The 25,982-nt window shown below is 40.7% G+C and overlaps 4 protein-coding genes across 4 annotated transcripts; all 4 read left to right on the top strand.

Moving 5' to 3' along the window:
* Window positions 1–676: 676 nt before the first annotated feature.
* LOC140579076 (olfactory receptor 52P1-like) lies at window positions 677–1,618 on the top strand. Its single transcript, XM_072701413.1, has one exon. The coding sequence runs from the start codon at window positions 677–679 to the stop codon at window positions 1,616–1,618; it is 942 nt and encodes a 313-aa protein (XP_072557514.1).
* Window positions 1,619–7,432: 5,814 nt separating this feature from the next.
* Window positions 7,433–8,374, top strand: LOC111841496 (olfactory receptor 52P1-like). Its single transcript, XM_023807272.2, has one exon. It carries the CDS (start codon window positions 7,433–7,435, stop codon window positions 8,372–8,374), a length of 942 nt encoding a protein of 313 aa, XP_023663040.2.
* Window positions 8,375–11,101: 2,727 nt separating this feature from the next.
* Window positions 11,102–12,589, top strand: LOC111841450 (olfactory receptor 52E8-like). Its single transcript, XM_023807176.2, has 2 exons — window positions 11,102–11,211; window positions 11,616–12,589. Exon 2 carries the CDS (start codon window positions 11,648–11,650, stop codon window positions 12,587–12,589), a length of 942 nt encoding a protein of 313 aa, XP_023662944.1. The 5' UTR covers window positions 11,102–11,211; window positions 11,616–11,647.
* Window positions 12,590–22,184: 9,595 nt separating this feature from the next.
* Window positions 22,185–23,168, top strand: LOC111841451 (olfactory receptor 52K1-like). The gene has a single exon (XM_023807177.2). The coding sequence runs from the start codon at window positions 22,185–22,187 to the stop codon at window positions 23,166–23,168; it is 984 nt and encodes a 327-aa protein (XP_023662945.2).
* Window positions 23,169–25,982: the final 2,814 nt, after the last annotated feature.

The raw sequence follows: 25,982 nt of genomic DNA, 5'->3' as shown, positions 1-25,982 counted from the left end.
TATGTCCCCTAAATGGTTCACTAGCACTGCACAAACCAGGTTCTTTTTCAATACATTCAAAATTGCTGCATTTTAGGAACTTTCTGCCGAACTTCTTGTAGAAGATGAGTTTATGAAACAGCTGAATTTTACGATTGTTTAGTGTGCTGATTTAAGAGATCCCACACCCTGAGGTCCAATGACTGGGCTTTCTCTCTCCCTGCAGGATATCCTGCACCGTCCAGAATCGCATCTTTGGCCTGCTGTGGGCCTTGAGAATTACTCTGTGTTTACGTCAGTGAAAGTATATTTTTAATCAGAGGGCCTGCATCTCATCAGGGGAATATGGAGCAGTGGATTTAAGGAGCCGGGGACAGGAGCAGGTGGAGTACTGAGCGTCAGAAGCAGAGGAACGTTCTACCAACCACTTACTCAGCCTGGATTCTCTGGCAGCTTCTACAAGCGATTACACCACATATATAAAGTACTTTTGCTCATTTCTTCATTGTTTTGTGAATGACTGTAAGATGTTTTAATGTGCAGTTCCAATTTTGACTTAAACTGAGAAAAAATTATACAAATTATGTAATTGCATCTTTAATTTAATAACATTTAAAATATATATTTCTCAAGAAAAATATCAGTCAAAAGCCTTGCTTCCTTTTCTCCAGGTGTCTCTGCTGAAGGTTCCATCGAGATGTACGAAGAACCAGACAGAAACACCACCTACACAGACTTCATCTTAGTTAGTTTCTCTGGACCTCAGGAGTGGAGACAACTGCTCTTCATCCCTTTTCTGTTCATGTTCCTAATTTCACTTGTTGGAAATTTATTTCTGATTTTTATAATTCTGTCACAGAGGTCCCTGCACTCTCCCATGTACCTCCTAATATGTGCAATGGCCTTTGTAGATCTCACTACACCAATTTTCTTTGTTCCAAAACTGCTAGTCAGCTTACTGTACAATCTGAGACACATCTCTCTGCTGGGCTGTCTGGTACAGATGTTCTTTATACATTTCATTGGTACCTTCCACTCAACTATTTTGATGTGGATGGCTGTGGATCGTTACTATGCAATCTGTACTCCTCTGCGCTACAATGACTACATGGCTTTCTCTGCTTTCCTTAAGTTCATAATTGTTCCTTCAGTCAGGAATGCTGTTCTTATTTTAAGTATAGTCAGCCTGGCTGGATCTCTGTCCTTCTGCCAGCATGAGATCGACCACTGTTTCTGTGAGCACATGGCATTGGTCACAATGGCCTGTGGGACCATACGCATGAATAATATTGTAGGACTCATGACTGTTTTCTTTGTCCCGACGGCTGATTTTCTGTTAATCGCTGCATCTTATTTTAAAATATTTCTGTCAGTGTTTAAGTCGGGGAAGTCCAGCCGAAAAGCTCTCAGCACCTGCGTAACTCATATCATCGTCATAACTGTGAGTTTAATTTTTACTTTAACTGCATTTCTTTCCTACAGGATAAAGAATGACATGTCGTCTAACAGTCGCACTGTAATCAGTATCATGTATTTACTTTTTCCCAGTTGTTTCAACCCGATCATTTATGGTGTCAGAACAAAGGAAATTAGACAACAAGTAATGAAAACTCTGAAGTGCGGAAAAGTCGTCCCATGACACCGAACGAAAATCTCCAGTGTAAAATGAACAAGGTAACACTTACATGTCATGTGTGGGCAGAGCCTTAGGCAGATATGAGGTCCGGACCTCAGTCATTTTTTAAGAGCTAAAAATAAAATTTGAAGCTAAATATTCACCTGAATATAAAATTAACTAACATTTCACATTACTAATTAATTTTAAAAATAAGCAGTTAATAAAGGGGACGGTATCAATAATGTGATTGACAAGACCTGGTTAAGACCTGGGGGCTTAAATGTGAGACAGTATTAAGTGTACAGAGAGACACAGGAACAGAAAAAATAGCATTTAATGCTTCATTTGTGTGTAACTAATGAACACATTTCCATTTTTTGTAATTGCCGTAAATTCTTTAAGAAAGTTAGGAAGTCTTTAAAAAATGTGTTCATTTTTAAATAAAAAGTGCCACATATATATAGTTACGATAACCAATTTAATGACATATTTTAAGGTCCCCGAACAATAGCGTTAAATGCCCCTTTGAAGGTGATGTGTAGCTCAGAGGATCAGGAATCTATGCCCAGGTTCTGAAGCTCATGAGCTGAAGGCCTGTAGCCAGCACAGAAATTTCATGACTGTTGGGCTCTTAACCCCAAATGCTCCAGGGCGCTGGATGCTGGCTGACCCTGTACCCTCACTCCAGTGGCGGTTGTACTGTATATACTCCTGCCTTTCCAAGGGAGAGTAAGATGGGATACTCAACAGCTACCAGATTTCCTCACAGAGATGAGTAATCTATTACTATTCTATTGTATTCTAATTTTAACAGCTGGTTTTGATTAATCTAAATAGTGACTTGCAGTATTGTTGTTGTCACGCCCGGCTCGTCTGATCCTCCTGTGTGCCACGCTCCCTCGTTAAACTCGTGTGAAATCCCTACGTTTACCAGCTGTTCTTTGTTTCCTGCCATTAGTCCTGTGTATTTCAGTCCGCGTTCGAGTATGTGTCCCCGGTCCAGTCATTGACATTGCGTGTTTCCTGTGTCCCTGGAAGGATTGATTCTGAATAAACCTCTCATTCCCTGATCCTGCGACTCCAGTTTATGTTTCCCGGCTCCGTGCTCAGGCCTAGCAGTGACAGTTGTATGTGTACAGCAAAAACATACTGAATAATTTATTCTCACATAGCCATAAAAATCATTAATCTTATTATTCAACATAATTACACCAATAGCTTTTGACCCTGAATAGGACAAGCAGGCACAGAAAATGGATTGATGGATGGATGGATGGATGGAAGGATGGATGGATGGATTGGTCACATCACACCTATAAGTGTCACATACAGTCTGACTAGCATTAGACAAATTCCCTCCATCTCCTCATTTCCTGCTCTGTGGTGGTGTCCTCTGGGGGAGAATAGAAACCAGACAAAGCTGAAAGACTGAAGAGTAACCTCCTGAGACCCCACCCATTCATTTATGTGCATTGTAGTGGACATTTTGTTTCTGCATCTATCTTTTCACTGATGTAAGGAAACGTATTTATTCCTGTTGTACACTAAAGAGGACATGCTGCGAAATTAAAAATAAAAACAAATTTGTAAAAAACTACATGGTAAGATGTCTTATTTCCTCCAAAGACAAATATCCTAAAATTGAAGGACACTTTTTTCCTTGGGTCTCAGGAGGATATCACTTTTTTGGTGTTGGTGTGGTAGTCAGCTTCCACTCACAATACAATTATAATAATTTCCTTTACCCAATGGTTAACATGATATTTCATGCTCCTGAAATTGAAGTTTGCCCTCATTTAAAATATTAGTGTGATTTGAATACTCATAGAACTGTTCCATATGTATAGTTAGGTCAACTAAATACATTTGACTCAACAAAACATCCCCATAATCGAAGGTTGTTGTACAGATTTCACTGTACTAGCCAAACATTGCAACAAGGACTTGGAGACCCTGTTCATCAACTGCAAACCATTTTATTCACCCTGGGAGTTCTCCTCCTTCATCCTGGTCGGTGTGTACGTTCCACCTCAGGCCAGCTTGAAGGATGCACTGCAAACCCTGGTCGAGCAGATATCCAGCCAGTAACAGAAGCACTCAGACTCCCTCTTCATCATCCTTGGGGACTTCAACAGAGCTAAATTAAACCATGAACTACCAAAATACAGACAGCATATGGGACAATAAAACACCAGGGACAATAAAACATTGGACCACTGCTACACAGTCCTTAAAGATGCATATCGCTCTGTTCCTCGGGCAGCTCTAGGGCACTCTGATCACTGTCTGGTCCATCTCATCCCGACATACAGGCAGAAACTGAAATCGGCTAATCCTGTGGTCAAGACAATAAAGAAATGGACTAATGAGGCAAAGCAGGAACTACAGGACTGCTTTGACTGCACTGACTGGAGCATTTTTAGAGCTGCAACCAACAACCTGGACGATTGGTCTGACACTGTGATGTCATATATCAGTTTCTGTGAAGACACATGTGCCCCTTCCAAGACCTTCCGCAAATTCAACAACAACAAGCTATGGTTCACAGTAAGTCTACATCAAAATCATTGCAGATCCGTCACACCCTGGACACAATCTTTTCCAGCTTCTCCTCTCTGGAAGGCACTACAGAACTCTGTATACCAAAGACCCCGACCACCAGACATACAGTAGGAGCAGCTTCTTCCCTCAGGCCATCACCCTCAAAAACAGCTAAGCTGTGTCACCTGCCTTCTGTTTGCATTCAACCTCGCACCAGTGTTGCCAACTTAGTGACTTTGTCGCTATATTTAGCGAGTTTTTAGACCCCTCTAACGACTCGTTTTCAAAAAAGCGACTAGCGACAAATCTAGCAACTTTTTCTGGTTTTACTGGAGACTTTTGGAGACTCTGACGTGAAAGCACGTATCGTCCTTACTCTTCTCACCGGGCAGTGGGTGTAGCCGTGGGCTCCTCTCCTGTCCCAAAGCACTCACAGGCGGCCAGTCCGCGCGCAGCAGCCCCGCCCAGCTGCAGTCACAGCAGGAGATGTGCATCATTTTCTCACATTGCCATTGACAGTTTTTTTCAATCGTCCTTTTCTGGTCCGTTTAGATTGTTAATGTAGATTTTATACAAAAAATGTTATGGTTAAAAATGTTAACGGTTCATTTGTTTACTGTGACTTGTACACTTAAGCAAACTTAAAAAAGTAACTCCGCCAGAGTGTCTCTTTGGGGTCGAGGGGGGGGGGCGGGGTTTGCTAAGTCGGTGCCCATTCAGAAGACGCTGCCTGGGAAGTTACCCATCTTGCCCCTGCCAGGATCTGGCTTGCTGTATCATATTGCACTGCCGATGTAAGTAACAGTATTAGCATGTGGTGGTGACATGAAGCTGTCATCTATAATGCACTATAGATACCTTCATAATGCATTATAATGCTCGGTATAAGAATTAATAAAGCATTACAGCATCTGCCATTGAAGGACATTAAGCATTGTAGTGTTGATTATAATACTTCATAATCTCTAATGAAGCTCTCATCTATACTATACTGTAATTACCTTCATAATGCATTATAATGGTTGGTATAAGTAAGGGTGCTTTTCACTGCATCATGAAGGTATCTATAGTGCAATATGGATGAGAGCGTCATAAGGTAGTCGTAATACATAATGAACATGGCTATAATTTGTTATGCCTTTTAATAAATATGTATAGCCATGTTTATAATGCTTTATGAATGCATTATAATGTGTTATAAATGTGTTCATAGATTCTTAAAGACATGGCATTCATAGAAAGTGTTAACCATATGGCCTGTATATGGTGTATGAAAGTCTTGCACTGTGATTTGAGGAGATCAACGTGTAATAACAAAACAGCAAAGGGTCAGTCAGTACAGTAGTTTTCATTCTTAAAGGGGTTGGGGGGGCGGTGAGGCAGTGTACTATCAGGAGCCTGTGGGCCTAGCGATGGTAGATGGAGCTCAGCATTGCAGCAGCTCCTGAGCATCCTCCAGAGGCAGCTCGTCAATGTCCTCAAAGTCTGGCATCTCTAGGCCAGTGGTGTGTGCAACTGTCTTCATTGTGTGTTTCTTGGTCAGCAGCAGAACAACTGGAGTCCCAGGCTGTAATACAGTGCATCGAGATTCACTGTGTGTTGTACCTATTGAAGTCCACCATGAGTTGTTGAAGCAGATGGGCTCTCAATCTGCTTAATTTAAGATCTTTCTGCGTAAGATGTCACTTTGTGAAATTGCTTAGAGGGCTGATTTATGAGCACCCACACCCAGAACAATAACTGTTCCTGGTCCTGAATCACTTAAGCTCATGTGCAGGGCAGCTGTTGTTTTGTTCTTAGGTTTCTGTGAATCTCCTGATTTTGTGTTTCAGCAGCACTTCCAACTTCTGGGTCCTGGTTCCTGTTCCTGGCTTCCTAGTCCTCTGGTGTGATTCTGCCTTTCGTGCACCACATTCTGGAGCTGTCTTTCCGGTCAGTTCCACGGTCAGTTCCATTGGATACCTGTTTCCAGAAGTGAGCTGTCTTAAGGTCTCATGGGGCAGTGGGAATAAATCCTGGCATTATGGATGCATGGCCCAGGTTGGGGTGTTCCGTTTCAGCTTATGAGAGAGCCAATAAGAGTGGCTTTTTCTGAAATCTCTGAGTCGTAGTTGTGACACCCTGCAACTGCATGTTGCTTTGGATAACAGCATCTGATAACCAGGTATAGGTTTGAAATAACACAATTTCAAAAACTTTGTTTAACTTCAGACGATTCTGTGGAAGATTGCAGTTTGGGAAACAACTGAGTGTCAGAATTGTTTAATGTGTGATTGAAGGGCACCCACACCCTGAGGTCCAATAACCGGGCTTCCTCTCTCCCTGCAGAATATCGGCCATCGTCCAGAATTGCATCTTTGGCCTGCTGTGGGCCTTGAGAATTACTCTGTGTTTACGTCAGTGAAAGTATATTGTTGCTGGTCATCCCGTCCTTCATGTTAGTCTTTGTTCTTCCCAGTTACCTGTCTAGTCATGTGGCCCTATGTGTTGAGCATGTGGTTGTCTGTGTACCCTTCTGTCCTGTGTTCAAATCCTGCCTCCTGTTTTTGTATGTTGCTCCTTAGTGTTTCTAGTTATTGTATCTGGTGGTTCATTGTCTATGATTGTCTATGATTGTGTTGTTGACTGTGTAAGGTGCTTGTTGTTGTTTGATGGTTTTGAGATTTTCAGTGTTCAATGTGTATTCGGGTTTTGTTATTTAGTTTTTGTTAATCCCTTTTTAGTTTTGACCCCTCGTGGTCCTTTTGGTTTTCTTGTGTTTTCTGTTTAATTTAATAAACCCTGTCTTGTTTTCCTGGAGCCGCAAGTGGGTCGTCCGCCCTTTTTGTGCACCATGCCTCGTTCCCGTGCCCGAGCCATCCGGATCCCTGACAGAGGGCCTTGAGAATTACTCTGTGTTTACGTCAGTGAAAGTATATCTTTAATCAGAGAGCCTGCATCTCATCAGGGGAATATGGAGCAGTGGATTTAAGGAGCCAGGGACAGGAGCAGGTGGAGTACTGAGCGTCAGAAGCAGAGGAACGTTCTACCAGCCACTGACTCTCTGGCAGCTTCTACAAGCGATTACATCACATATATAAAGTACTTTTACTCATTTCTTCATTGATTTGTGAATGACTGTAAGATGTTTTAATGAGCAGTTCCAATTTTGACTTAAACTGAGAAAAATTTATACAAATTATGTAATTGCATCTTTAATTTAATAACATTTAAAATATATATTTCTCAAGAAAAATATCAGTCAAAAGCCTTGCTTTCTTCTCTCCAGGTGTCTCTGCTGAAGGTTCCATCGAGATGTACGAAGAACCAGACAGAAACACCACCTACACAGACTTCATCTTAGTTAGTTTCTCTGGACCTCAGGAGTGGAGACAACTGCTCTTCATCCCTTTTCTGTTCATGTTCCTAATTTCACTTGTTGGAAATTTATTTCTGATTTTTATAATCCTGTCACAGAGGTCCCTGCACTCTCCCATGTACCTCCTAATATGTGCAATGGCCTTTGTAGATCTCACTACACCAATTTTCTTTGTTCCAAAACTGCTAGTCAGTTTACTGTACAATCTGAGACACATCTCTCTGCTGGGCTGTCTGGTACAGATGTTCTTTATACATTTCATTGGTACCTTCCACTCAACTATTTTGATGTGGATGGCTGTGGATCGTTACTATGCAATCTGTACTCCTCTGCGCTACAATGACTACATGGCTTTCTCTGCTTTCCTTAAGTTCATAATTGTTCCTTCAGTCAGGAATGCTGTTCTTATTTTAAGTATAGTCAGCCTGGCTGGATCTCTGTCCTTCTGCCAGCATGAGATCGACCACTGTTTCTGTGAGCACATGGCGTTGGTCACGCTGGCCTGTGGGACCATACGCATGAATAACATCGTAGGACTGATTAGTGTTTTCTGTGTCCCAACAGCTGATTTTCTGTTAATCGCTGCATCTTATGTTAAAATATTTCTGTCAGTGTTTAAGTCGGGGAAGTCCAGCCGAAAAGCTCTCAGCACCTGCGTAACTCATATCATTGTCATAACTGTGAGTTTAATTTTTGCGTTAATTGCATTTCTTTCCTACAGGATAAGGAATGACTTGTCATCTAACAGTCGCACTGTAATCAGTATCATGTATTTACTTTTTCCCAGTTGTTTCAACCCGATAATTTATGGTGTCAGAACAAAGGAAATTAGACAACAAGTAATGAAAACTCTGAAGTGTGGAAAAGTCGTCCCATGACACCGAACGAAAATCTCCAGTGTAAAATGAACAAGGTAACACTTACATGTCATGTGTGGGCAGAGCCTTAGGCAGATATGAGGTCCGGACCTCAGTCATTTTTTAAGAGCTAAAAATAAAATTCAAAGCTAAATATTCACCTGAATAAAAATTAACTAACATTTCACATTACTAGTTATTTTAAAAATAAGCAATTTAATGAAGGGGACAGTATCAATAATGTGATTGACAAGACCTGGTTAAGACCTGGGGGCTTAAATGTGAGACAGTATTAAGTGTACAGAGAGACACAGGAACAGAAAAAATAACATTTTATGCTTCATTTGTGTGTAACTAATGAACACATTTCCATTTTTTGTAATTGCTGTAAATTCTTTAAGAAAGTTACTGTAGATGTCATCTTATAAATAAAACAGTTGTGGGCAATGGGATACAAAATCAGGTTTGTATTAAAATTTAACTGAGTTGCGTTAACTGACCTTTTAATTATAGTTGTGTTTTAAAGCAATTTTATAAATCAAAAACAGTTATGAAACACATAACTGGTGAAATGTTTTCCCTCTGTGTAAATCTTACTATAAATACATGTCCTGAATGTTCAGTAGTATGTTATTGCCCAGGCTCCCATCCGGATGCTCGGTCTTCTAGCTGAGCTTGTAAATAATTTCCCAAGCATCATGTCTCACCCAGATGTCATAGCCATTACTATACTTTAATCTCACTTCTGCATTCTTTTAAATCTGTGTTTGATGTTATGTCTCTGCATTTAGGAAGTCTTTAAAAAATGTGTTCATTTTTAAATAAAAAGTGCCACATATAGTTACGATAACCAATTTAATGACATATTTTAAGGTCTCCGAACAATAGCGTTAAATGCCCCTTTGAAGATGATGTGTAGCTCAGAGGATCAGGAATCTATGCCCAGGTTCTGAAGCTCATGAGCTGAAGGCCTGTAGCCAGCACAGAAATTTCATGACTGTTGGGCTCCTAACCCCAAATGCTCCAGGGGAGCTGGATGCTGGCTGACCTTGTACCCTCACTCCAGTGGCGGTTGTATATACTCCTGCCTTTCCAAGGGAGAGTAAGATGGGATACTCAACAGCTACCAGATTTCCTCACAGAGATGAATAATCTATTTACTTTTCTATTGTATTCTAATTTTAACAGCTGGTTTTGATTAATCTAAATAGTGACTTGCAGTACTGTTTGATTTGTACAGCAAAGTAAACACATTAGTTTATTCGCATGTACCCTCATCCCACTTTGAGCTAGCGGTTAGCATTCTGCATATGAATCGTTCACTCCCTAACTAATTATAGGTCTAACACAAAAGGTACCAGATTATCTTTTAATTTTACAAGCTGCATCCTTTACATTAGCGCCTGCCATTCTAACTGCCACGGCTAGTTAAAACTCATATCCCATGCCGACCAAATCTAAAGTCGCTACTTACTGCCATTAAGAATTAATGTTAACTGTAAGGTATTATTATTATTTGTCTAGTGCCAGGGTCCTGTTTTTTAGTCAACTTACCTGTTTGGGTGTGGAAGTACAGGTTATATCAGAAGCACACTCATCCTTGCATCAGTGTTGCCAGGTCCAGGAAATATCTCTGCTTAAAATCCGCCCAAACGGATGCTGAAACTAGCCCAATATTTTAAAACCCAAAGAAATAAACCAGGATTTTTCATGTGGATCATTTTCAAATGTTCAACATTTTAAAATCACAGTTAAAGACATTGATGTCACATAGACTCTCCTTTCCCAAAGATGTCAACTTTGGTCAGCTGGCTGGAATAAGATTTTCAATTCTAAACACGTTTGCACACGCATTTACATGTATGTAACAGTTTTATTGCCTTGTTGATAGTCTGTACGGTTTGCAAACTACTCCAAAGCTTCTGATGTAGCTAATTTTGTGTGTATAAAGGAATACTATAAATTTGCCGTAAGACTTCTTATGTAAACGTGAGACTCTGAAAGCGTGAGAGTCACGCCAGATGCGGGTCAGCTGGTTGCCCTGTTTTCCGTGTACGTCTGCCTCTGACTTTGGGTGCCTAGCGATTCAGTATTACTCAGCATTAGAAGCCAATTATTTACCCACAACTGTATTTTAAAAATAACCCAACTAGTCCTCTGGTGTGATTCTGCCTTTCGTGCACCACATTCTGGAGCTGTCCTTCCGGCCAGAAGCCCCAAGTTCCATTGGTTACCTGTTTCCAGAAGTGAGCTGTCTTAAGGTCTCATGGGGCAGTGGGAATAAATCCTGGCATTATGGATGCATGGCCCAGGTTGGGGTGTTCCGTTTCAGCTTATGAGAGAGCCAATAAGAGTGGCTTTTTCTGAAATCTCTGAGTCGTAGTTGTGACACCCTGCAACTGCATGTTGCTTTGAATAACAGCATCTGATAACCAGGTATAGGTTTGAAATAACACAATTTCAAAAACTTTGTTTAACTTCAGACGATTCTGTGGAAGATTGCAGTTTGGGAAACAACTGAGTGTCAGAATTGTTTAATGTGTGATTGAAGGGCACCCACACCCTGAGGTCCAATAACCGGGCTTCCTCTCTCCCTGCAGAATATCGGCCATCGTCCAGAATTGCATCTTTGGCCTGCTGTGGGCCTTGAGAATTACTCTGTGTTTACGTCAGTGAAAGTATATTTTTAATCAGAGGGCCTGCATCTCATCAGGGGAATATGGAGCAGTGGATTTAAGGAGCCGGGGACAGGAGCAGGTGAAGTACTGAGCGTCAGAAGCAGAGGAACATTCTACCAGCCACTGACCCAGCCTGGATTCTCTGGCAGCTTCTACAAGCGATTACATCACAAATATAAAGTACTTTTACTCATTTCTTCACTCTTATCTTATAATTAAGATAATAATTTATAATTATAGTGAATAATTATAAATGTTGCAAAATGTCTCATACAAAAATCTAACTGCATAAGAAAGATTCAGGAAAATGTAGCCTAATTTAAAGCATTATACAGTGAAATTTTCTATTGCAATTTCGTAATGTTAAAAAATAAATAAAAACTTTGTGCTTTACTGGGTATTGTAGCAAAGGAAAAATGCAGCTTAATGTTTACCTCAAGTATATTAATCTTTTCTCTCTGTGTGGTAACAAATATAATAGAAATTAAACAATTATCATGTTTATGCACACATTGTAAGTTATATGTCATGTAGTGCCTTCAACCTTAGTATCCAAAACAGAACCTTTGTTTTGTTCTTTCCAGGTGGCTCTGAAGGTTCCAGACCTTCCGTCAAAATGCAGGAAAACCCAGACAGAAACACCACCTACACAGACTTCATCTTAGTTGGTTTCTCTGGACCTCAGGAGTGGCGACAACTGCTCTTCATCCCTTTTCTACTCATATTCTTAATTGCAGTTTCTGCAAACTTATTTCTGATGTTTATAATTCTGTCACAGAGGTCCCTGCACTCCCCCATGTGCCTCCTAATATGTGCAATGGCCTTTGTGGATCTCTCTATACCAATTTTCTTTGTTCCAAAACTGCTAGTCAGCTTACTGTACAATCTGAGACACATCTCTCTACTGGGTTGTCTGGTACAGATGTTCTTTATGCATTTTTTTGGTGGCTTTCAGTCAACAGTTTTGCTGTGGATGGCTGTGGACCGTTACTATGCAATCTGTACTCCTCTGCACTACAATGACTACATGGCTTTCTCTGCTTTCCTTAAGTTCATAATTATTCCCGTGCTGAGAAATGCTGTTTTAGTTTTAACAGTAGTCTGCCTGGCTGGCTCTCTGTCCTTCTGCCAGCATGAGATCGACCACTGTTTCTGTGAGCACATGGCTTTGGTCACGCTGGCCTGTGGGACCATACGCATGAATAATATTGTAGGGCTAACGACTGTTTTCTGTGTCCCGATGGCTGATTTCCTGTTAATCGCTGCATCTTATGTTAAAATATTTTTCTCTGTGTTTAAGTCGGGGAAGTCCAGCCGAAAAGCTCTCAACACCTGCGTAACTCATATTATTGTCATATTTGTAACTTTAATTTTAGCCTTAACTGCTTTTCTTTCCTACAGGATAAATTACAACATGTCATCGAACAGCCATTCTGTAATCAGTATGATGTATGTACTTTTCCCCAGTTGTTTCAATCCAATAATTTATGGGGTCAGAACTAAGGAAATTAGACAACAAGTAATGAAAACTCTGAACTGCGGAAAAGTCGTCTCATGACACTGAACGAAAATGCAGGAAAAATTATCGATATATTAATATCTTAAAAATGAAAAGTATTACGTAAACAAAAAAACAAAGTGAAAAACATTAAATTTAACGTGCTTTTAATTTAAGGGCTATTGAATCGTCTGGGACAGGGCTCCTGGAGGCCATTCTGCAACACAGTTTGCAAATTTCCCTGCTCAAATAATAATAATAATATAATTGATACTTTACTGATCCCCATGGGGAAATTGTCTTCACACCTCCCTCAACTTGCTCTTTGTAGAGTAAGATGTCTGTGAAGGGCAGCCACCTGTTGGGGTACCAAGGTTGCTGGGGGTTAAGAGCCTTGCTCAAGGATTTAGCCCACGGAGCCACACGCTGCCCCCAGTAAATGCATTTACTAAACCTGGAAATTAGCTTGTAGGATGAATAAAGTGCGTTTGAGCAGGGAAATCTGGAAATTGTGTTGCAGGCTGGTCCACCAGGACTGGATTTGGGGAGTCCTGCTTTAGGAAAATACTATTTCCTAATGGTTGTAATTACATGTATGTTATCATGTATGTAATATTAATATAACACCATAAGACATTAAAGATTATACTGAATTGTGATGAAACTGAAACTGATCTCTGTCAGAATTTTAGCATTATTCATTAGAAAATGAAATGTATACTGTATCATAAACTTTTGTCCCCTGACGGATTTTTGTCCAAAGTAACACAAATGTAGTAAAATATTTTCTCTCTGGGGACCTTTTCTTGTGTCTCTTATCCTGCTAAGGGTGCAGTGGGACCTGTAGGCTGACTTATGCAGCATGGGGACTCTGAATGGGAGGCCGGTTTATCGCAGGGCATGTACTATGCACAGTACCATGAAGCAGTGATTTAAATGAGGTTTAAATGATAGGGTGGTCAGAGTCTTCCATGGTGTGCCCCCCCCCCCCCTCTACTGTGACACACAGGTTGTTAATTTAACTTCATAGATAAAGGAACGTAAACAACACATTTACTGGTCAGGTGGGTTTGGTGGTATTTCCAGTACAGGGCTTTGCTCTGCAGTTTCCCAGAATTGCCATTGCTCAGTATGTCCAGACTGATGGTCTCAGCAGCCATGATCATGAGCAAAACGCCTTCAAACACTCCATCTAGTGGCAGATCCTGGCAAGGACAAGATGAGGTCATTCCCTGGGCATCATCTCCAGATGGGGCTGCAACTTGGCAAACCGCTGCTGCCAGCTAACACCCACGTCCCACCCCAGTGAACTTTGCAGGGGGGTGGCGGTTAAGTTAGCTTAGGGTGCCACATAAGATTCCACAGCCATCAACTCCACATATTCTCTGCATGTTATTCAGGTTCACGCTTTACTACGTATAACACCCTTCTGTCTCCAGTAACCATTCATAAGAGTAAAAGGCTGTGAATCCCTGCCCAAAACCAGAAGGAGATACTCTCAGGTCTGTGTCCGCACACACACAGCTGGGGACTGGAACTTCAGACCAGTAAGGCCACAGGTCTTCCCCCAGTTCCAAACTTAACATGTAATCTTTTACCTATTTTACACATACCTTCACAATGGGGACCAAAAGGTCTTGTCCTTCCCCCTCAGGATGTATTTCCAGAACACAGAGTTACAGAGCTCCTCGATTTGGGCCTGGAGGACTGGGCTCTTGTTTACTTCTGTGGATGTGTAACCAGAGGCCCTGCACTTTGTCAAGGGAATTTATAAATGTGGATTTAAGCAACAGAAGGAAGGACTGAATGATGTATTGGGTATCCAACAGAGTGGAGGATTCTGATATTTCAGACATAGCAATATAGTACGTCATGGTTTGTATGCTTGCCCCGTAATGCACTGTATGCATGACCCAAAGTTGCAAGTTGCAGTTGAGTACCAAGTCAAAGAAAAGGCATCAACTTTCAATATACAGCAGCCAGTCAGTATCATCACACGACGTTTGCAAGGCTCGTGCACACATTTACTTAAAAATATCGAGTAAGCTCTCAGTTGACCTGGAAGCAAAATGAACTTAAATGCTAACAACGGTGGAATCCCGTTGCATTGAGATTTCGGCAATATTACAAACACATTAGCCTATTTATTGTGAAGACGGACCCTAGGCAGAAGTTAGCACTTAATTTTTTTCTTGAGGCTAGATTCTGAGATACAGCATCTTCATGGTTTATTGTTCATTTATTTTCATCAAGAATTTAGGTAAAGCCGTTCTCCACGAAATTTCACTGTGATGCAAATGACAACTAAATAAGTCTGATTTAAAATTATTACTAAAAATGCAAATTGGCAGTTCTGACTATGAAGAAAAACAAAAAGATATGTCATATTTTTGTTTGAACAAAACACATCATATTAAACATGAAAGAGTATCCTGACGATATGAAATCCAATCCAATGTTGAAAATAACTAAATAAAGCATTCATATTTGTAAATGTATATATTTTGAGGTTTTATTACAGTCACCCAATTATATATATACTGTATATATATTGAAAATTTGACCATTAGTCAACAGTCAATGTATATGACTAAGAAACCAATGTGTTTCTTAAATATGTTTTTCAGGGTAGTAAACTATAACATACGTAGATTTGATACTTATATTGGTATTATGAAGAATCTAATTGGTACTTGCTGACTGCAGTAATTAATCTAGAAGAACAGTGTCCTTTCCTAATTAGTTTGCATCCCAGAAAGTCAGCTCTGGGGATCTTTTTAGCAGGACACTCTGTAAATTGGTCCTGGGGAGATGGTCTAGGTTTATGGCGCCTCGTTAATGACACAGACCTTAGTTCCGGCTTAGAACAAGCTTTGTATTCAACCGACAAAATCCCACATTCATTAATCAGATAAACTCTTGTGCAACAACATATCAAACTCTTCCAGTTCCAGGTCTCAGGAATGAACCTGTTTTGTACATTTATGTCATGTAACTTTACCATCAAAACATATATTGATTATAATCACAAACAACTTCACTAGCATCAGTAAAATATGATTTGAAAGTGCTGCATATTGCGATTAAGTGCTATGTGAACCTATTCATATTTAAATTGACATATCCAGAGCATCTGAGCTGTTTTAAAATGGATCAATCAATAAGCTCTTACTGGTGAGGGTCTTGATAACGGCTTATAAACACTGGGACTTTGCGATTGCAGACTGGGGGCCCCAAGTGGAAAGCAAGAAATTGGTTCAATAAATGAAAGTGTTGTGCTTGACTTCTCTAGATGTGCAAGACATAGAGGCCGCTGTGTGTCATTAGCGCAACAGTGGTAGGTAACTCCATGCTGCTAATTAAATCCTTGGGGGGGATTGCAAACGTAACCAGAGGAACAGAGGGGCCACACAGAGCACCCAAGGATGACCCATGGTTTACTAAACAACAACATCACTTTCTGAACCTGTTGATTCTGCTCTGGTCCCAGATCAGCAGAAACCTCTCTGAGGGGCCATTTTCCATAAGACAGTGACCTACACTGGCCAAAAGGTCCCTCCAGCGGAAAAGCTCAGTAACAAAGGAACTTCCACAAATAAAGAAATGCCGCAGGTTTGTCATATATCACTGATGTAATTGGGACACAGCAAAGCAGATGGACAGCAAGTCCCTGGTCTGAGACACTGTAGGTCTATTATTGAAATGATCAGTAGATTGTAAGCTGGGCTTTCAAGTAGATTCTTCATTATAGATTATATATCTTAAGATGTATCTCCTACAGAGAATTCTTATCATAGCTTTGTGGGTACAAGATCCATTAAGTAGGAGGATGATCAAGAGCTTCTAACTGTTCTCAGACCAGTTTGCACCTTTCCGCATACTAAAAGCAGACCCTTCGTTGCAGCAATTTCCAGTGCAAGTGTAGCACCTTACCACTGAAAAGTATGAAAATGAGGGAGTACAATCATTATTTCCCCCCGGCCCTGATCAGCATAAACAGCCAGAAGATGGATGAATGGATGGATGGATGGTCATTAGCTACAGTATCACAGCTTTGGAGTCCCATTTGATCTTCCAGGTTAGAAGTGTGACCGCAGTGAATGAGGCCTGTGACTTCCTACATAAAGTGGGCTGAGGGACTGTCACTTTTCCAGATGCTAAAGTCTCCTGTACTTATGAAAGATGAGCAGAGGCTCAGATAGGAAGTCAGCTGTTTGGAGGACTAGGCCACGTGGCTTGTGAACTAAAGGGCTGAGACACCAGTTCTATCTAACACCATTCATGTTTTAAACTCTGACTTACAAGATAACATCTATCTTCCAATATCAAACACTTATATATTTTATAATATATTATCCAACTTTCATTTGTGTTTCATTTCATGTTTCATTGTTTCATTTCCCATTTAAATTTTAAGGTATTTTAAATTTTAAAATGTTTTTGTCACCCGTGGCGACACGTTCGAGCAAAGGCTGGTCTGATTTGGGCCTAGCGAATCGGGCTCTCAGTTATTTCTGTGGACATGTTTCTTTAACCAGAGGGCCTGCACTGTGTCTGGGACTGGCTGATTCCTACCATCCAAAGTACTATTCTCACATTCTTTATCCCTGTTAAATGACAATGTTTGCCAAAATTGATTTGATGTATTCATGCATTCATATACAACTACTCCTTGTTTTGTGATTACCTCAGTCAGCGACCATTTGTAATTGGTAATTAAAATATAATTTTTCTGATCAATGTGTGCATTTGTGACCACATTTTGTATACCTGACAGCAACACATGCCAGAGTGAAAGAGCTTTGAAGTAGAATGCTCAACAAAATGGTCCCCACAAAGAAATATAAACCTAATCCACACACACACACACACACACACACAGGTTTGTAATTATATCTTTGTGGGGACTATCCATTCATTTCTATGTAGAAAACTCTAATCCCAACATGATGGCCTTAACCTTAACCATAGGTATCGAAACAGAATATGAGACTTTTGGCATTTTTGATTGCATTCACAGAACTTTGCGGGGACATGAAAAATGGTCCTCACAACGTAAAAAAACCCCATATATTACTGTATTGCTGGCTGACATTGTTCTCTGCAAGCTTTCCTTACTTGTAAGCCACAAAGGCATTTGTTAAATAAGTAAACATATTTCTCAGGAATTTTCATGCACTCTCAGTTTAATGTCATTCATAGTCCAAATGAGAAAAAAATGCAAAAAGGGTCTTTCTTACAGGTACTGCTCTATTCTGAGAACTCCCTTTCTCACTTTTCACACATATGCTAAATAAAACACTAAAATGAGTGTAAGAAAAATCTGACAGGAACTTCACCCATAGGAAGATGTTCTTCTTGCAGTGGGATAGAAGTGGAGAATGTGGAAGAAGCACTGCTTGGAAACATAAACTCCACACGCGTAGGATTGGGGTCAGACGCCAAAATGTGCAGCGTCAGTCCTCGGCCTTCGAAGGAAAAAGAGCAGGATTTGGGCAGATCCCTAGAAAAGTCACTGCAAGCCTGTCCTTTTATGTTTGATCAGCCAGACAAGAAAGAGGGTGGTAATCAGTGTTCTGTTTACACCCATGCAACTTGACCTGTTTCATGCACTGGCCAGAAATGGGCTGGGGTACAAATTAGGTACTTTAACAGAAAATTAAGGTCTTTTTCACACCCCCTTCACAACATGTTCCAGATGACAAAGTGACATGGTTGGTCTGATTTGGGCCTGGAGAACCAGGTTCTGATTTACTTCTGTGGACGGGTTTGTGTAACAAGATGGCCTGTGTCTGGGGAATTCAGAAAAGTGGATTTAAGGAGTGGATGGAAGGACTGCCTGAAGCATCGGGGTAAGTGCAGGTGAAGTGAAGTATCTGACAGAGGGGAAGGTTCGGATTCCAAGCCGCAAGACATGTGGCATTAGGGTGAGCAGATAACCCAAGCCAGGGAGGACGCTTTGAGCTGGGACGGGATTTGTAAACTGCCATTTCAATCTAAAGGACCTGGATTTGACTTAAGCACCGAGTTCTTGCTGTGTGCTGATTGGTCAGTTTCCTATAATCAAGTATGTGTCACTAATGTAACTGATGCTAAACAGCTGGATGGGTCTTTCAATCAAGGAAACAAACCAGTAAAAGCTCATGAAAAATTGAACTCTTTAGCGAAGCACAGGAGCCGTTCAGTTTTAAAGTAGTTTATAAAACCTGAAGTAGCTCAGAATGCCCTCCCTGACATGGATTATTTGGTCACCCAGACTTGCATTAAAAAGAGCATTAAAAAGAGGTAAAACACACGGCTGGGTCCTGCAATCCAAAATACTTTTCTCTGCTTCCTGGCTATTATCTAAGTCGATTCGATGACATGTTGCTGCAGGCCCCGGTTACCGGGTGAAAGGTGTCATTCCTATGGGAGTCCAAGCTGTTAACTTGCTTGATCTAACCAATCCCTGGATGTTGCAACCACAAAATTTCATCAGAACCAGATAGATAAGAGTTAATTACTGATGAAATGCGGCAAATTACATGTGTTGAACTATGACCCACAAAACCTAAAATTATCCCTTAAATATAAATAGGTTCATAAATTTCTTGTAATCCCATTAGTTTTCTGATGCTACATCGGGGCTGGCAACTCTCACGCATCTGGCGTGACACTCACGCTTTCAGACTCTCACGTTTACGTAAGAAGTCTTACGGCAAATCTATATTATTCTATTATAAACCTAAAATTAGCTACATCAAAAGCGTTGGGGTAGTTTGCAAACCTTGCAGACGATTTACAAGGTAATAAAACTGTTACATACATGTAAATGCGTGTGCAGACTTGTCTCGAAATGAAAATCTCACTCCAGCCAGCTGAACAAATTTGGTAACCCTAACTACATCATTCTTGTGCCATTAGTTTTATTGCGTCAAAAAACTGTCAATGCATTAAATTCTTTCAAGGACAGTGAATAATACAAAAATGATAATTATATCTACCTGAGTAATTAACTTGAGAAAGAGATATATGTGCTCTCTTAACAACCTACCCGCCATCCTCCAGGGATGATTTCAGTCCTTTGTAGTATGGAAATCCATTATGCTCAGGTGGCTGGCATCAGTGTTGCATGTGTGTCCTGTGTTGTTTGCAGCCCTGTGTCTGGTGGGACCTTGTTAACGATACAGGTATCACCGCGTCTACCAGGACAAAGCTGGGCTTTCATTAGACAAAAATTTTACCAAAATATATATTCCTTGACTATATAAACACTGTTGAGCAGAAACAATGTTTAGATTATTTTATAAAGAAAGGATTATGCTAAGACAGGGCTATTCAACTCACGGTCCTCAAGGGTCGAGCCCTGCTGATTTTCCAGCCTTCCTTCACCTGTGAGCCAGGTGTGAAGCCTCTGACCAATCAGAATCAGTAATTATTAAACTAACTACCTGGGAGAACTGAAAACAAGGCCTGGATTTAGAATCGAGGGCCTGAATTTAATAGCCCTGTGCTAAGATCAAAGGTGACCTTACACCACCAAGGCACCACATCCGGAGCAACGATGAAGCCACAACTTGCTCTTTACTATCATAAGCCATAAATGGTTCAGCCCCTTCCTATAGAGCAGATCCACTCTGACCGCTCACCACCACGGGATCTCTGAGGTCATCTGAGCAGCTTCTCCTGACTGTTCCTGGGCTGAGGTTAAAAATCAAAGGGTGACACACTTTTGCGGAAGCAGCGATGAGTCCTCCCACGCTAGTGGTGCATCTTCAGTTTCCCATTTTAAAATTCAATTTAAAGCCTATTTTCCCTTAGCCTTTGGGGATTTAAAAAAGTTTGTGAGTGGATTGTCTCTTTATATGTACAGTCAGTCCGGGTACAACACACCGCAAATCCGTTTAAACGTGATTCATGTATTAGTACTCAAGTCCAATACAATGCAGAATCGCATTTGTATAAGTACAGTTTTCAGTCAGTGAGAAAAGCATTCATTACACAAACTGCAATGCAATACAGTCTTAGTAAGAAACAGTAGGCGTACTTGCATACAAAGCAGCTATCCAAGTGAACGATAGTGATGTCTGATTCATGAACAAATCATTCTTTTGAACCAGTTCCTTTCCGTGAATTAGTTGAATTGGACTGCAAATCTAAAAGAATATAATGTGATTTTTTTTTGTACATCCACACATTGCACAGATCAGAGTCTTAGATTGCAAAAATCTAGAAATTAAAATATAAAAACACACAGCTAGTTTATCATAATTATAACATTTATTATTGTCTACCGTTAACACTGTTTTGATTTTTATTTCATTGTCACTGTGTGTAACTTACTGTACAAAGTTTGGGAGTCGCGTTCCTGTAACCTGTAGTACTGCATTTTGCCCATAGGAGATGTATATGCTATAGTTTATTAATGCATATTTATTATTTATTATTTTAAATGCATATAATTACATTAATGGCCACTGGTATCACTTTTTGTTATTTAATTCATTTTGTTTGCCGTAAGTTACTATGTTTCAGAGTTGCATTCCCCTAATCCTATTTTAATGTGTGATTTCAGTGAATGTAAGGTCTTTCAGGAATGCATTAGTTGTGCTGTAGCAGGCCTGACTGTATGTATATTTTATTTGTTATTTATTTACTCTGTACAGCACTTAAGTCAATGACGGTTGTTTTTAAAGTGCTTTATAAATAAAAAGTGTCCTAACGCCGGTGAAGGTCCACAGATCACCATGCATGATGGAATCCTTCCTCATGCCATGATTTACACTGTGGCCTCCAGACTGTTCAGGCCCCTCCCCACCACGCATGTGGCCTCACATCAGGACACTGTCACCACGTGCTGAAGGGCAGTCAGCATCATCAAGGGCCTCAGGTCACCCTATACAGCTGCCTTTCTCTCTGCTCCCTTCTGGCAGATGACACAGAAACATTAACATGTGAAGCACAAGATTCAGAGACTTCTACCCTCAAAGCAGTACACTTCTCAACATATGCTAATTATAGATCCAAAGGCACTGCAGATGAACCTTCTCACCGTTTGCAAACCACTCACTTTGCCATCTCATTGTATTAAATACGAATAAAGATAAACTTGAATTTTAAAGGCATCAAAACTGATTTTAAGAGACAAATACCCATCACACAAAGTAAACAAATTTGCATTGCTATTAGTAATAGGGTTGTGTGTCACCTTTGAGTTGTGTACAGGGAGTTTTTTAGCCACAGCAATCAATGGGGAGATAATTGAAGCTACAGAAGGTCCTAGGAGACCAATGACTGTTCTGCTATGTACCCTATAAATCCACCACACTTGCAGTGAGGGTAGACTAGAATGGACCAGACACTCTAGCTGGTTAACTTATTATTGAATTTTAAAGTGTTATTCTGCGGAAACAACAGGAGAGAAAATAAAGCGGAAGCCCAGCAGGTATGGATTTCGGTCCTAAAGACCTTAATGATAACAAAGAGGGTAAAAAATCTTGAGGTTGTCTACTCTGAGCCATGTTTATTTTCTTGGTATCTTATAAAAATGTTCCAAATTCAACTGCAAAGAAATAGGTCTGTATGAGTCTGTAGCTAATGAAATACTTTTATTGATGTGACAAACTGTACTAACGTTTTTTCATTTTATTCGAATTTCAGGTTAGTCCAAAGTGCCATGGCTGAAGATCTACTACAAAGCAACTCCACCTACACCACGTTCATTTTTATAGGATTTCCAGAACTACACGAATACAGACGTTTACTCTTCTTGCCATTTTTCATAATATATGTGCTGGCCCTGGCTGCCAATTCACTGATGGTCTATGTGATTAGAAAGTGCGAGAACCTGCACAGCCCCATGTACATACTGATATGCAGCTTGGCTGTTGTCAATATAATCGTCCCCACTGTTATTGTACCTAACATGCTTTTCAGCTTCCTGTTTGACTGGAATGAAATTTCCTTAGAGGGCTGTTTAACTCAAATGTTCTTCACACACTTCTTCTCATCCCTGGAATCCACCATCCTCCTGGCTATGGCTTTGGATCGACTGGTGGCCATTTGTAATCCACTGCACTACTGTGAAATCGTTAACACTTCCATGCTGGTGAAACTGGTTATCTTGACGCTGATACGGAGCGGCTCGATAATGTCCGCTCTTGTCGCCCTCGCACGTCCTCTGAAGTTCTGCAGCTCAAACGTCATCAGCCACTGCTACTGTGACCACATGGCCCTTGTCAGCTTGGCGTGCGGCGACAAGAGCAGCAACAATGCTATAGGACTCGTGGTAATCATCTGCTTTGTGGGCATCGACATCTCCATCATCGCCTTCTCTTACGTCAGGATCCTGAGTGTCGTCCTGCGGGCAGCGGTGGGGGAAGATCGCTGGAAGGCATTCCACACCTGCGGCACACACCTGATGGTCATGATGAGCTTCTACCTGGTGGGGAGCATCACGTTTCTGTCGCATAATCTCGGCATCCCCATCACAACAGACGTGAACACATTCTTGGGAGTCCTATACATCATCTTCCCCGCCACCATAAACCCAGTTATCTATGGTGTCCGTACCAAGGAAATAAGGAATGCAGCTTTGAAAATGTTTAATATGAGGACAAATAAAACCTTCACTGTAAATGTGACGACGTTGAAAGTTTAATTCAGGATCTGGTGCTCCGTACATTTTACCTGATGTCTCTATGCTCTCATCTTTGTTGGACTGTTATTTGATCGTTAATGTATTTTTGGGAGAAGGAGATGAAAAGCATTCCACTCAGTGTGACAAAATGGACAATTGAATATTTCTCTGTGAATATTTTATGTATTAACTCAATAAGAAAGTCATTCATCATTACCATTTTTGGTTTTCAAGAAGTCTGCCAGATGGAATTTTGGTTGAAATAAATTTGATTAATGCTTTGATGATGCTGACTGATTAAGTTGTTGATAATATGCATGTGCAGTGTCAGTGTCTCTCTGATGTGAGTCTGGCCTCGCACTCTTTCAGGGTGTCAGAGCATGACTGCGCTCCCTCCCTCCCTCTCTCCCACAGCAGCCCTTCAGTGCCTTGACAGATTGCTGTTTTTGTCAGTTCGCAACTTGCCAGTTACACGCTGATCTCCTGAGGTGGGTTGAAGCTAATATAAAATGAACAATTTTTTATCTGGTATTTATGAACATCGTTGAAAAGAAACCAAAGAAATCACAATGATTAAGCACATATTAAAGGATATTTGCGGTCGATTTCGATTGCTGTGCTCTGTGATACATTTTATGACGAATTAGCCTTGCAGGGCACAATGTATGAGATCTCCATTTAGTTCACTACAATCGAATGGCTCTCACTTAAAAAAATGCTAACTAAAACCATCTCTGTTATAGTTATTAATTTTAAATATTGTGACATTGTCTTTTCATGGTAGGAAGTCGTGCTGGGATTTATTTGTTTTTATTTATTTATTTTTTTTTTTTATGTGGGATAGTGTTAGATTATTAGATTATGATTTATATTGACTCAAAAACAATGTTGCATCATTTTGGACCTCCATGCACACGACTGCCCCTTTGATCATAGTGTCTACCCTCATCATCCTCGAGCGGCTTTCTTAGCTAACAAGGTACAGTAGCAACATCAGGGGACCCAGGTGGGTCAGAGCCTGGGGTGTTAGCAGGAAAACCCAGGTGAACCAACCATTAAGGAAGGTGAAATGAGCCTTTAGAGAAGCAAACCGACTGGAGGTGAAAGGTCAGTGGCTGATAGGTGGAGAACAAGCTGCTTTGTGTTGTTGACCAATGAAATCAGTTCGGATGAAACCACTAAAACCAATAAGTGACAACATCAGCCTCAACAACAGATGCTAAATAAAGGAACCGTCAGTCTGAGCCCTTGGGGATCACAGCCCTGTCCCTGAAGCCATCCAGCTAACAATTTTTCATTCTAGGAACGTTTGCTGCATGTTAAGGTATGGAAACGTTCAAAGTGTCCAGTTTTCCTGAAGTTCCCTGCTACTACTTCTGCATCTAAGAATAATAATGCAAAAGTAGAAAAAGGACATTGCACCGCAGTTTTACACCTCTAAGGTCAGGGGTTCGAGGCTGGATGGCACATTCACAGTATACATACTGTATATAGCACTATTATAATAATATTTATATTATAAAACAATGTTTTTCAAAATTACGGTACAAAGGTTGTTCAGGTAATACTCATATAACGCTAACATTGACAGAAACTTTATTAAAATGTAAAACATAGCAATAATGTTACAGTAAAAACATTCACTGCCAGTTTCGAGAAGACCTTTACATGGCGTTGGTTAAAGTTCTGGGAACGTTCCCTCTCAGCTGCACTCGTACATGGGCAAATGGCAAATAAAGGATTTATTTATTTATAAGACACCATAAGTATGCTGCACTCACGACTGGCCAGTGACTGAAATCAGCTTCATTCTAAGGTTGTAATAATCTCAGCCTGTGTGCTAATCCAGGGGAGCCTGGTGCTGCAGAAATTAATGTGAGTCCCAAATCAGAGAGTTGATTAATTAAGTACACTTTTCAGTTCTGCTATTTACCGGCTCGACATGATGTCTGATTGTGTGAGCAATCAATTACCAAGGGCGACTGTGTGACATGGCAGAGGGGAGAGGCTTGCTTGACTTCCAGACTATGGGGAGGAGGGTCATCTGTTTTGCATGAGGATTAGATCCTAACCTCAGAACCAGTTGGTGTCGGTAGCCTGTGGTGTGCATGGAGGACGTGAAGCTGACTGTGTGCCTCCTAGCGTATTAGCCTATAAAGAGCCAAAGAACATCAAAGGAAAATATTACTCAACTTTACTGTATATTTTATTATTTGTAACCCTGGACCAGTCCATTTTGTCTTCGTTCTGGGGGAACTTTGATATGTGATGCCACAGTTCAAGTCTTATTATCCCGATAACTTTATTGCTGACATCTCAAGAAGACAATAAATACCAAATAGCATATTGAACTGTTGAAGCAGTCTGACTTTGTCAGCCCCGCCTGGTCTCCTTCTAACATCCATCGTTTGAGAAACTTAAAGTGATTAGCGATAGCAAGCACCTCCGTAACTGCACACTGCACTCAATTTGTTCTAAATAACAAGGGAGCACACTGATGCACGTGCCATGTAGTTCTCTATGCAGAACAATTGTGGTCTGTTGCGTTTGTGTGTGTGTGTGTTGTTTCAGAACAACGCAACTTTAAACCATTCAAATTATTTTGTTGACCAGAACAATAGCTAAGCGGTCCACCAGGAATTCTGCCAAGCCTCCCGATTGGCCCGCCCTGGTATGCCTGCCCTCCACGGCATGTCAGTCCATTCAAAGGCACACAGACTATGGACAACTCATATTTACCCAAACCACGTCTTTGGAGAGAAATGCAGAAGAACAAGCAAACTACAAATAGATGTAGGATAATAATCAAACCTAAAGCTATGGTGGAATGAGGCC

The sequence above is a fragment of the Paramormyrops kingsleyae genome, chromosome 17 (assembly GCF_048594095.1).
Source record: "Paramormyrops kingsleyae isolate MSU_618 chromosome 17, PKINGS_0.4, whole genome shotgun sequence".
Lineage (NCBI taxonomy): Eukaryota > Metazoa > Chordata > Actinopteri > Osteoglossiformes > Mormyridae > Paramormyrops > Paramormyrops kingsleyae.
Note: the sequence above shows the minus strand (reverse complement) of the source record. Positions and strands in the feature narration are given on the sequence as shown.